The 12,669-nt window shown below is 54.9% G+C and overlaps 1 protein-coding gene across 2 annotated transcripts in view; it reads right to left on the reverse strand.

Moving 5' to 3' along the window:
- Positions 1-7,725: 7,725 nt before the first annotated feature.
- PLEKHA7 (pleckstrin homology domain containing A7) overlaps positions 7,726-12,669 on the reverse strand; it is an 88,516-nt gene continuing 83,572 nt past the window's right edge. Inside the window, exons 17-20 of one of the 2 annotated variants that reach the window (XM_008067322.2) lie at positions 11,120-11,308; positions 10,908-11,025; positions 9,912-10,015; positions 7,726-9,386 (exon numbers count right to left, since the gene is read on the reverse strand). In XM_008067322.2, coding sequence (XP_008065513.1) covers positions 9,177-9,386; positions 9,912-10,015; positions 10,908-11,025; positions 11,120-11,308 — 621 coding nt within the window. In that variant the 3' untranslated portion in view covers positions 7,726-9,176. Of the gene's footprint in view, positions 9,387-9,911; positions 10,016-10,907; positions 11,026-11,119; positions 11,312-12,669 lie in introns of both variants that reach the window. The other variant, XM_021717224.1, reaches the window with a different exon arrangement.

A 12,669-nucleotide genomic window follows, 5' to 3' on the forward strand; every position in this document is an offset into this window, starting at 1 on the left:
GGAGTCCGTTGGTTAAGGGGGGGTAAGGTGGCACCGTCCTGGAGGACAGGGGGGCTTTAGGCGGGAGGAGGGCCAGCTGCTGGGCTAGACGGGGCACACAGGAAGTAAGCGGGGCATTAGAGTCCTCACCGGCCCCCGCAGCACCAGACACCCCACTTGGCAGGCTGGGGTGGTGTAGGCCCCGCTGCCCACCCCTAACGGCCTGGGCTTATGGGGGCAGACCCCGGGGCTGGTGGAGGTCCCCGAGGATTGGCCTGCAGCTCCCTGATGTGTCTCTGAGAGGGAACAAGAGGGAGGAAAGGCCCCAGCAAAGATGGTCACCGAGCGGGGAGGTGAGAAAGACCTTGCGAACTGGCCTCGGCGTGCGGGGGCTGGGTGTGCTCAGTAGCTGGTGGCAAGGACGCTGAGGATGGCAGATCCACAGAGTGAGAGCGTGCACAGGTGAAGGGAGGGCACTTATGGGGAGGGGGTGGCCCTTGCTAGAACCCTCCACACCAGGAGGAGCTCAGAAGCTGTTGAGAGGCTGGGTGTGGTGGCTCACACCTAAAATCCCAGCACTTTGGGAGGCCAAGATGGGAGGATCGTTTGAGGCCAGGAGTTTGAGACCAGCCTGGGCAACATAGTGAGACCTTGTCTCTAAAACAAAAATAAATTTTTTTTAAATAGCTGAACTTGGTGGCTCATGTCTGTAATCCCAGCTACTTGGGAGGCTGAGGCAGAAGGATTTCTTGAGCCCGAGTTCGAGGCTACTGGGTGCTATGATGGTGCCACCACACTCTAGTCTGGGTGACATAGCGAGAGACTATCTCTAAAAAAAAGCTGTTGAGATAAGGCCCAGGGTCATTAGGAGACGGTGGCTGGATAAGCCATCTTCTGTGTCCCTAGGCACAGAACGCCACACTGACCACCTCTCAACCAGCATGTCCTTGGAGAAAGTGAGGACAGCAGAGATTTTAGGGACTCTGTCAGGCCCAGGGAATGGGGGACAGAGAACAGGCTTTGACTAAGACTGTGGCCCCTCCCCCTGTTGTTGGTTGCTCTTGTGGCCTTCTGGGGTGATAGCAAAAGCTCTGCTCCCCAGACCAGATTCTCCAGGGCCAATCACCTCAGAACTCTTTGGCCAAGGTGGAGAACTCGGTAGACCAGTTTTGACACCACTTCAGGCTCTGTGACCACTCCGCCCCAGTAGGGGCACACCAGGCCAGAGGACCACCAAGGCTCCGGACACACAGTAGCCTCTGCATCTGGGGAGAAACGGTACCGGGTGAACTGTGAAGGCAGGCAGGAGGCACGAGGCACGTGTGGAAAGGTGAGGTGTGGGGCGGGAGGGAGGGGCCCAGAGTCTTTCCTGGCTGAGAGAGCAAGCAGCCCTTTTACACACACACACACACACGCGCGCGCGCGCGCGCACACACACACACACACGCTCCTGCTCCATGGTGTTATTTTTTTCCAATTAGCCAGCAAAGTCCTACTCCCCAAGTCCTACTTTCTGGGCACAGGACTCTGACAAAGAGAACAATGGCTTTAGTTTGGGGACCAGGGCAGGGGTCCCAGCAAGGGCCAGAAGGCCAGAAAGGTCCACTTCTGCCCTGCCCCAGCAAGAAATCCAAGCACCAGTGGCTTTCCTGCCTTCTTCTTTACCAGGTCAGAAACCTCAGTCTCAGCCCCTTGGCTCAGGGGTCTAAAAAACCTGTTCCCAGTCCGCAGTCTCAGGGGACTTGGACAGCAGCGTCCCTCCTCCTGGGCTTCTTTTCCCTAACACTGCTGAGCTCTGGGTCTCCACAGTCTTCCCCCCAACTCTGCCTAGCCTGCCCCACCCTCCCTTCCAAGTCCTGCTGTGCTCATGGGACAGGACACCCTCTTGTCAGGAGAACACACCACTGACCCTCGACTGCCAACCCTGATATCGGGTTTTCCACAAACTCGCTGGCTCTGGCACAGGCCGTGCTGGGCCCAAGCCCCAAGGAATAACAGGTGGAATCCGAGCCTTGGAGGCTGCTGCCTATGGCCTTACCTGCCACCTGCTTGCTGCGCTGGGAGGCCTCGGAGGCCAGGGCATAGGAGATGTTGATGATGCGCTCCTGCTCCTGCAGCTGTGAGTCCAGGTCGGCCACACTGTTCCGGTCCTGGCCCGACGTGGGCTGCAGGTTGCTCATGCTGCAGGAAGGCCAGGAAGCAGACCATGGGTACACGTGCCCCGGGGCATCTGCCTCAGGAGCAGCGTCCTCCCTGGCCTGGGGATTCTCAACATTTGGGGGGGCATCAGATGAAAACTGTGGACTGGGCCGGGCTCAGTGGCTCAGCTTGTAATCCTAGCACTTTGGGAGGCCGAGACGAGTGGATTGGTTGAGCCTGCTGGTTCGAGACCCACCCGGGCAACTTGGTGAGACCTCATCTCTACAATAAATCAAAAATTAGCCGGGCGTGGTAGCACATGCCTGTAGTTCCGGCTACTCGGAAGGCTGAGGCAGAAGGATCGCCGGAGCCCAGCAGGTCGAGGCTGCGGTGGCCAGGAGCGTGCCACGGCACTCCAGTCTGGGCGACAGAGTGAGACTCAAAAAAAAAAGAAAACTGTGGACGTTCTCCCTAGACAAAGGGGTGCACACTTCTCCCAGACACCCCAATGATCATGGCTTTGATCCTCTTTTAGGAAGACCATAAGCTCACAGTTCCAGCCAGAGGCTCCTGTTAGATTCAGGAGTGAAATGGCGAACAAACTCTGAAAGGGAGGCTTGCAAACAACAAGTTCAAGTTTCTGAAGCTATAGAGGCTGAGAGGACAAGAAAGCTACTTCCTAGGGCCCCAGCCCAGCATTCAGGGAAGTAGGCAAAGCCTCTGGCAGTAAGGCTGGGGCCCCTGGCTCTGATCAGCATGAGGGGCCCGGATGCTGGGAGGACGGACTGTCATGGGAGCTGATGTCTAGTGGGGTCTGCGTCACTGCCGTGCCTGTTTCCACTCCCCATGCTTGCTAGGGTCACTTGGGACACAGATTTGGGGGCCAGAGCCCAGGACGAGAAACCTCTATGAACGTGTCAGATCTTTCTGGACGACCTTGATCTCTCTGATCTGCTGGTGATATGCTGTGTATCAGCCTGCCTGAGACAGAGGCCTGGCCACACACACACCCCAGAAAGCCCACCCAGGGCCCACATGGCATGGACACCACCTAGGGTTGGGCCCAGTGAGTTGTCAAGACTTCAGCAAGTGAGCGAGGGCTGACCTTGACCGGGCAAGGATGTTACGTATCTTCTCAGCTTTACGGTAGCGCGCCTGCAGCTCCTCCAGGCTGGGGGGCTCTTCGGGATCCAACTCCACATAGCGCTCAGGGATGGAGACCTTCTCTGGTTTGGACAGCTGGGGAGAGACCCGGGAGGTGATGGTCGAAGAGGTTCAGCTGTTTAGGTTTGAGATCTGCTTTCCCTGCCTCCGCCCTTGCCCACCATGAGGAAGCAAACAGAGTCCATGGAGGTGAAGTCACTTGCTAATATCACAAAATCAGTTAGTTGCGGAATCCAGATTTGCACCTGAGTCCGACTCCAAAGCCCGTGTTCTCTCCTTTACACCAGACAACCTCATACAGGCCAAGGGAAGGGCAAAACGTCTACACTAAAGCTCTCAGAATAAAAAAAAAAATCATCCTTGATGCCATCCTCAAGGTCCTAGGTGAGCTGACCCCTTATGACCTCTCCAGTCACACTGACGCACCTGTTCCTCCTGGTGCCCTCCCATGAGGCCCCTGTCCCTGCTGTTCCCTGTCTGATCCCCTCACTCCCACTCTCTCAATTTCTGTTCACCACTGTCTCCTGCTGTCTAATGCAGGGACCTGGTCCTTGGTAGCCCTTCAGCTAATACTCCTTGAAGGGATGGATGATGATAAACAGATGATGGATGGATGAAGGAATGAGAGAAAGGGAAGTGACAGTGCTTTCTGTCTCTACGTTTGCACTTCTGATCTAGACAGGAGGAAGAGATGCTGTGTCTACTGCTTTCTAGAGAAAAATGGCCCCAAATTCTTCCCCACCAGCATCTTACACTGACCCAGTGGCAAACCCAGCTTAGTGAAATCTTGCTGAGACTAAGAACACCAAAGGTAACTTTTGCATGCCCTAGGGAACTTTCTCTTCCTCGACTTACAAAACCACCTTAAAATGGGGTTTTGTTAGCCAGGCTCGGCGGCTCAGCCTGTAATCCCGCGCTTCGGGAGAATGAGGTGAGTGGATTGCCTGAGCCCGTGGGTTCGAGACTCGCCTGGATAACTTGGTGAGACCTCATCTCTACAATAAATCAAAAATTAGCCGGGCGTGGTAGCGTGTGCCTGTAGTTCCAGCTACTTGGAAGGCTGAGGCGGAAGGATCACCGGAACCCAGCAGGTCAAGGCTGCGGTGGCCAGGAGCGGCCACTGCACTCCAGTCTGGGCGACAGAGTGAGACTCCAACTCAACAAAAAAAAAAAAAATGGGGTTTGTTGTCGATGCTCCTAAAAACAGGCTCAGTCCAATCCCAGGGCAAATCTGGCCAAGGATTTAAACCCATACCCAGCCCTTTCACTCTGCTGCAGATGGCAAGAAATAAGCTCTCCTCTGTTATTTCCAATGAGGACAGGTCTAGAGGAAGGAAGTAGATTACATTGTAGCAGGAGGGATTTAGGTTAGAGATAAGGAACAACTTTTTCACTGGGCTGGCAGGCCAATTAGGACACTATAGAACACACTTTCACTGCCAAGGCAGCACGTGGGAGCTTCTTTTGTGAATCTGAGAAAGCACAGACCTTTGGCTGTCTCAGGTGCCAAAGGGAAAAGGTCTGGCGGCAGGGAACTGGCCTTGTTAACCCCTGGAGCCCCAGCTGACCCCAGAACTCAGCAACTCTATAGGCAACTATCTGCCCACACATTGCACCTTTGTTCCCAAAGAGCAAATGAGCCCTGGACATATCGAATCAGGGAGATGCCACTGGCAAGATCAGTTTGCGAGTGACCTGTCCCCGCCTCTCAAAAACAGGGAGGCACCGAAAGGTACTTCTCAGGGCTCATTCCCTCGTCAGACAGACCTGTGGGGAATGGGGGTGAGGTCCCACCTAAATCCATCCTCCATGCGGTGTGAACATTTCCCCCCATACAGTTTCAGGGCAGGCCAAGTCCTCATGCAAGTCCTCATGTGATTTATTCAACACAGTCTTCATTTGGCAACTATGTTCAGAGTTCCTACTGAATGCCAGGCCCGGTGCTAGGGATACACAGGTGAACCAGGCTGCCAGAGACTCTGCCCCACAGAGCTTACAAATGGCACAACATAAGAGACCCCCAGTTCCCTTTCTCTTCCCCTGGGTAGAGACATTCCTGATGGTTAGACAGTGCCGGGGGTGCGGCTTTCCTGGGCCTGTCTGTCATGACACATGTGAACCACCAGAGGGCAGCAGAAGAATTCAGACCAGAACGACCCACCGGCTCACTGGCTCGTGGCTTCAATGGTGGAGGGATACTACTTCGCCTGTGATATTAAAACTGCCTTGCCCGTCATTTTCCCCCCAAGTCAGATTACCCAAGCTGGACTGACTGGCCAGTTGCCAGGCCAACCCTTGTGGCTCCAGGGAACATTTCCTATCAATCGCATCACATGCCAACTCGGTGCTACTGGCATTGCTAACGTGTCCGCTGGGAACACGTGACTAAATCCTCACCACAACTCACATCACTGTTGAGGACACCGAATCATGTAGACACCACTGGCAAGATCAGGCACAGAGAAGTTACCGCTGCAGTGTGTCCCAAATTACAGATAGATTTGTTATTTATTTTTTTGAGTCGGAGTCTCACTCCATCCCCCAGCCTGGAGTGCAGTGGTATGCTCACAGCTACCCCAGCATCTACCTGCTGGACTCTAGCAATCCTTCCACCTCAGCCTCCCAAGTAACTGGAACTACAGGCACGCACCACCATGCCTGGCTAATTTTTAATTTATTGTAGAGACGCGGTCTCGCCAAGTTGCCTGGGCTGGTCTCGAACCCACGGGCTCAGGCAATCCCCTTGCCTTGGCCTCCCAAAGTGCTGGGATGACAGGCTGAGCCACCGAGCCTGGCCCAGAGTTAGATTTGAACCTTCAAAAGGCTCCTTTTCTTGCCTCCAGCTGCTACCCATTCATACTCCTAGACCACACTGAAGCTGAGCCTCATCCCCGCTCGGGACAGTACCCCCCCCAGCGGGAAGATGGATCAGGCTGGGAGCGTGATGGCAGTGTCTCCCGGGGGGCATGAAGGAAGCCCCTGCCCTCACCTCTCTGCTGATGTCCAAGTCATAGTCTTGAGGCTCCAGGTCCAACTCAGTGACAGGCATGGCCTGCACTTTCAACCAGCCATTCTCCTCCTTGTCCTTTCTTTCCCCTTGCATGGCCCGTTCCAGCAACTGCAGGTCAAAGTCCTGCTCACGCTTCCACTGGCAACAGAACAAGAAGGTTAAATGCAGTTGCTTCCCGATGGCTGCAAGAGTCATGCTGGTCCCCTTTTAGATGGGGCCGAGCAGGCATGGGGTCCTCGGAAGGTGTACCTGTGACCCACTAGGGAAAAGCTGTATGTGAAACAAAGAACAAGGCCTCTGTTCCCTTTGCAAGGTCTGTTCCAGACTGACTGCTCTCTGATCTGGGCCCCTGCGAGGGTTCGAACACATACCTTCGGGGCACAGGTCTGAGATGCATGGCTCAGTGGCCCCAGGGGATAGAGAAGGCTCCCAGGTCCGAGAGGGGGACCACACACCTGGCACAGAGCTCCAGAGAAGGGATCTATCCCTTCTACTGCCCCCATAGTTCACGGAAGGCTTTCTGGAACAGGACCCATATGTCCCGGGCTCGGACACAGTGGGAAAAACAAGCCCTTCAAGGCCCCGCTGAGAGCTTCTCTATTGGGGACTTCCAACAGGATGCGATCAAGGATGAAGGGCAGCTGGGGGATATTGTACCCACAACAGGGCTGGAGAGGCCCAAAGCAGGGCAGCCTGGAGTCAGTGAGTCAGACAAACGGTGTAAGATGGTATCTACTTGCGACAGATTCTCTTTACATTAGAAAAAAAACCTGAATCACATAAAATTGAAATACTAAATCAAATGCAGCGATTCAAAGGCTGTTGCACAGTGTTAACTTTGTAACAAGCTTTCCAAGAGGGAAACATCTAAACCGACCATTTCGAGATCCAGCCACTACTGTCCAGCTCCGTGGTGGCTTCCTGTCCACCTGTCACCTGCATCCTCACCAGCCTTTGACCGCTGAGCAGATTGTTGAGGACAGAACGGGCTTGAAGCCTCTCTTCTCTTGAGCAGAAGCAAAGCAGATGCTTACCCATCACAGGCCACCTCCTCCCTCCCACCCCATCCACCTCACAGAGCCCCAAATGGTCATGATTGTCTCTGATGCCCCAAGTCCCTCCAGAACCCCAAACCTAGAGCCTATCCGCACATTTCACCCATTCATGCACAAGCTCTCAGTACTGACTCCAAACCAATGTAATCACTCGTAGGTGATGGCTTTCCAATAATAGTTTGAAAGGATTAGGCATTTGAGGGTCCAAGAATGAAACGTTCATTTGATGATTCACAAAGAAAACACACATTCCCTTACACGCTCACAAGGGCTCTAAATAGAGACAAATCCTCATTTAAACCAGCCTGATTGCTTCCACAAACAGGAAAAGACTAGACTCACCAATGTATCCTGGGGAAAAACCACGCCAATCCATTCTTATTAAGCAACATGTTTATTGGCGTTGATGCAGAGACTTACACAAGTCTTTTTTTTTTTAAGAGAAAAATTACAAGGTATTTAAATTATGATTTTTAGATAATCTCTACATTGAGACATCGAATTGTAAAAGGTCAGTGTTAGCGTAACCCCTTATGACATTTGTGTATAAAGTTTAAAAGTTACCAGGTTTGCAGCTTTTGAAGGTATGAGTGTCCTGGGTCTTGACCCTTTGGTATTTGAGCTAACAATTGCAGAGAGGTCCTCTGAATACACAGAATATTTTGCTATTCATTCAGTGATTAACCAGAAACACAAAAGGCTTTCGATAAGAAATTGTGCGATTGGACTAGAAGAATTAAAACTGAACAACCTCAGCCTTGGTAGAACTTATCCGAACACGCAATTTCTGAAGTCCGTGTCTACTGTCCAGGCGTAAGGCATGGATTCTGGTCAACCAGTCATGCCCAGACCCCTGCTCATGACTGTGGTCTCAGGCAGCGGGTTGGCTCAGGCTTGTGGGTGGCTTTTGGGACGAGTGAATTATGAGTCAGTAGGCCTGCACGCGGAGGAGGCAGCAGAAAGGTGAGTCATGCCTGGGGGCACCCACCAGGCCATGGAGACAAGAGCTGCTATTACAAGCCTGGTGAAAAAAGTACCCCAGGCCAGTTAGAGAACGTTTAATGCAAATCAGAAGCTTCTGTAAACACAATCAGGCAGGATTAGAGAGGCAATGAGCGGTAACACTAAAAGCAAAGAGCTTGTGCAATGAATTAGGGAAAGAGCAGTCAGGCTAGAGGTTTGGGGAAACATGGGATTTTAAACAGGGGAGAAAGTCAACGGAATGTTTCCAAAAGGGACACGGAAGGCGACTGTGGGCAGGGCTCAGAGTCAGGAAGCGCCATCAAGAGGTGGCAAGGTGCCCCACCCCCAGCGCTCCTGGGCACCAAGGCCTCAGCACCACAGACAGTGGGGGAGCCAGGCCCTCAGGGTGTTGGCACCAACCAGGGCTCAGTGTCCCCCACAGAGCACCGCCTGCGGGCTGGGGAGACTGGTCAGCTGGCCTGTGCTTCTCTGCATCAAATCATATCACCATCTTCCTCCTCTACTCCTTGGCCCTGCATCCCTAGGTCCTCAATTCAGCTGAGATTCTCAGTGCCCACCAAGGCCCCCCTCCAGTTTGGCTCGGGAAATCGATCGGACGGTTCCTCAGACTCCTAGGCCTGTGTTGTTAGGTCTTCTCTCCTGCTCTGGCTCCGGCTCATCCTCCGACCAGGTCACGCGTGCAGCCTGGGTCGCGGGCCAACAGCCCCAAGGGGTGCTGAGCCATCTAGGTCAGTGGCCGGGCCACTGGCGTGGGTGTGATGTGCTTGTGTCTGGGGGACCGGGGGAGCTCTGCTCAGCTTGGGGGACGCTCTGCTCCCGGTCCCAGCCCCGTCTGCCTGGCCCTGCTAACATACTGAGCCGAGATCTCCCGGGAGCGGCTGGCTGAAGTAGCGGGACGAGGGCAGGCCCGTCCTCTCGCCTTGGCTCAGCGTCCTCTTGCGCTCCCGGACCAGGGCCTTCTGGTGGCGTTTCATGCGCTCCAGCTGCTCCTCCGCACTCATCTTGCTCCTCTGGTGGTCCCCTGAGTATAGGCGCTCCAAGGCACTCTTGGGTCTCTGTGGAGGAGGAGGCCGAAAGACACAGAGCAGCTGGGCTGGGGTGCAGAGGACAGCCACCTGCTGGCCGCATTTCTGTCCTTCATGTCTCTCTCTCTCTCTCACATGCACGCATGCACGCAACTCTTCTTGGCCATAGAGAACCACTTCCTCTAAGCACCATGATGTCCCTGGCTCTCTTAAGCCATTTGGGCAGCACCCCATTCTGCAGATGCAGACACCGAGGTCCAGGCCTATCCAGCTGGTCAGCTCGTGATGAGGCCAGAACCCAGGGCGCAGACTCACTCCTTGAGATCCCTCCCATGACCCTGGCAGGTTGGATGGAGAGGTGTGGGGGACAGGAAATAGAGAGGGTAGTGAGATGCCCTTCTAGGTGGGCAGTGGATGACAGGGACCCTGAGCCCAGGAGGGGCTGAGGTCAGCTCGGAGGCCATGTCCAGGGCTCACCAGTCACTGTCCACCTCGGGGCCCCTCCCTCTGGGCATGAAGGAACGGTGAGCTCCTCTGTGACTCATGGCCACTCACAGGAAAGGTCACCTTGCTGCTGCTGGCATTTAGACCCCTCCGGAGTGTGACATAGGGAGCGATGGTGGACGACTGTTGGAGCCTTGACGTGGACCCCGAGAGCCCTTCGTGAGGAAAGAGAAGTGCAGATGTATTTGGGGGGTGGACAGACCCCCCGCTTCTCCCTCATCAATCCCTATCTTCGTGGGAGACCAAGAGGACCCAGCCGACAACTTGCTCTTCTTTCTTTTCTCCCTCCCCAGGGCCTGGAAGAGCAAGGCCCAGGTAGAGGGTGGGGGGCCAGCCCGGGGTGCTCTCTGTCCCTGCTGGGGAGTGTCCCCGCAGATCTGTGGCCTTCCCTAGGCTTCCCTCCCATGTGCAGGACCTGGGCTGCTCAGCAGGTAGGATGACAGGAGGACAGGAATGCCTTTCGCCCCTTCCACCTGCCGCACCTCAGGCATCCTGCACCGCCCAGCTTGGGAGAAGAGGGGACAGGGAGGAAAAGAGGGTGATTCAAGAAAGGACTTGTCGAGTCTTCGAGCAACACAAGGGGAAAGTCTGAGACGCCCAAGCTGGAGGTAGTCACCCAGCACCCCTCCTGCCAGGTGCTGTGGCCCCAGAGCCAGAGCACTGGGACTGTCTTCTGGCTCCATCCCTGATCTGCTCATTGGCAAGTTATTTAATTTCTGTTCGCCTCTGTTTCCTTATCTCTAAAATGGGGATAATACTAATACATCCTTCACAGCAATGTTGTGAATATTAGGTGCACATAAAGTGCTCGAACAGTGCAGGCTTTACAGTCATTGCTATTATAATCGCTCCTGGGGACAGAAGGCATGGAAGAGGAAGAAGAAGAGGCATGGGGCCAGGTCTCCCCCTTACCAGCAGTCAGAGCCCCTGACAATCGTTAGCACGCCTCGGCCCACAGCAGCAGGCCACAAGGGAGTGAGGTGCTAGCTGAGGGTGGGGAGCAGTGGGCAGGGGTCCCGGGAAGGCACCATGGAGGGCCCGCCTTACCTCTGCCTGGCAGCGTCTGGTACCTGCTGTCAGGGCCCACAAGCCCCAGGGAGGGCTGGGCCACGTCCCCGCTGAGGGTCGCCAGCTCGGGCTCACTAACATACGACCGCAGTTCCACCTGCAGGCACAGTCCCAGGCGGTCACACCTGCCCGGTGTTACCCTCCATCCCTCTCCCCTCACACAGTGGCAACCCCAGGGCCCTCCCGCTCACCCTCGAGTCCCCGTTCACACACTGCCCCAGCTCCCGGTCTCGCTTCCTCTCGTCTGACTGCCGCTTGAGGCCACGCACGGATGTGTGCCGGATGATGGTGGCTTCTCTTGGCAGAGGTGGCACAGCTGGGGGCTGGTCCTCTGGGCTGTAGAGCTCTGGGAGTGGGGGCCTGGGAGGTGCCTCGTCCTCCTGCTCAGAATGAGAACCAGAACCAGCGCCCAGTGAGACGGAGTGGGGGGAGGACAGCTGAGTGGCACTGCCACGGTGGTGGCCCAAAGGGCAGGGACAGGCCACTTCAGAGTCGAGACCACCCAGGCCAAGAAGCGCTAATGTTCCCTGGAAAATTGGTGAAGATGGAAGACGCCTCTGCTCTTTCTTTTCTTGTCTTTGATGTGTGTATCTTCTTTTCCTTTTTTTTTTTTTTTTTTGAGTCAGAGGTCTCACTCTGTTGCTTAAGCTACCCGCAGCCTCAACCTCCTGGGCTCAGGCGATCTTTCTACCTCAGCCTCCTGAGTAGCTGGGACTACAGGCATGTGCCACCACGCCCGGCTAATTTTTTCACTTTTTGTAGAAATGAGATGTTACTATGTTGCCCAGGCTGGTCTCGGACTCCTAGGCTCAAGCAATCCTCCTGCCTCAGTCTCCCAAAGTGCTGGGATTACAGGTATGAGCCACTGCACCTGGCCTGCATACATTTCCTATATTTCAAAGTGTTACCTGTACATCCTATCCCCCCACCCCACACACACACACAAATGTGTGTGGCTCTGGCTCTGGGCCCCCATGCTCTTGGCTCTGGGCCTAACTGCTCCCTCCACTGACTGGGGTGTACCATCAGGAAGCACGTTGCTACTGCTGTACTCACTGATGTCAGCACCCCCGTCCAGAGAATAAACATCTACCCACTTCATGGCTCTCAGCCTGAGCGGCCCAGCCGTGCACAGACTCTGGAGGCTTCAGCAGTGCAGGGGGGACTGAGCACAGACAGAGTCTGCACCCCCTGCCCTTTCTATCAGAAATGTGCATGGTTACAAAATACTTCCTCCTTCTTGACTCAGGCAGAACAGGCCCTCAGGATGAGTGACTCACTGACTTCCAAGTGGCCCACTCCCTGGAATGTGATGAATGTGCCTATTTCCTTGAAATGCTGCCTCTGCAAGGCTCTCTGAGGGCTGGGATTCCTCCAGGTCAACAGACAGGCCCCTGACTGCCTGACTGCCATGAACACTCACTCCTGGGACTTATTCTAATTTGGCTTTGTTTTTAAGAGTTTTGCTGCTGGGCGCGGTGGCTCACACATAATCCCAGCACTTTGAGAGGCTGAGGTGAGAGGACTGCTTGAGCCCAGGAGTTCGAGAATAGCCTGGCCAACTTGGTGAGACCTCATCTCTACAAATCTCTATAAATCAAAGAAATTAGTCAGGCATGGTGGCGTGTGCCTGTAGTTCCAGCTACTTGGAAGGCTGAGGCGGAAGGATAGCCTGAGCGCAGCAGGTAGAGGCCGCAGTGGCCATAAGTATGCTACTGCACTCCAGCCTCAGCGACAGAGT

Source organism: Carlito syrichta, unplaced genomic scaffold, assembly GCF_000164805.1.
Source record: "Carlito syrichta isolate Samal-C Ts95f unplaced genomic scaffold, Tarsius_syrichta-2.0.1 Scaffold309476, whole genome shotgun sequence".
NCBI classification, from domain to species: Eukaryota; Metazoa; Chordata; class Mammalia; order Primates; family Tarsiidae; genus Carlito; species Carlito syrichta.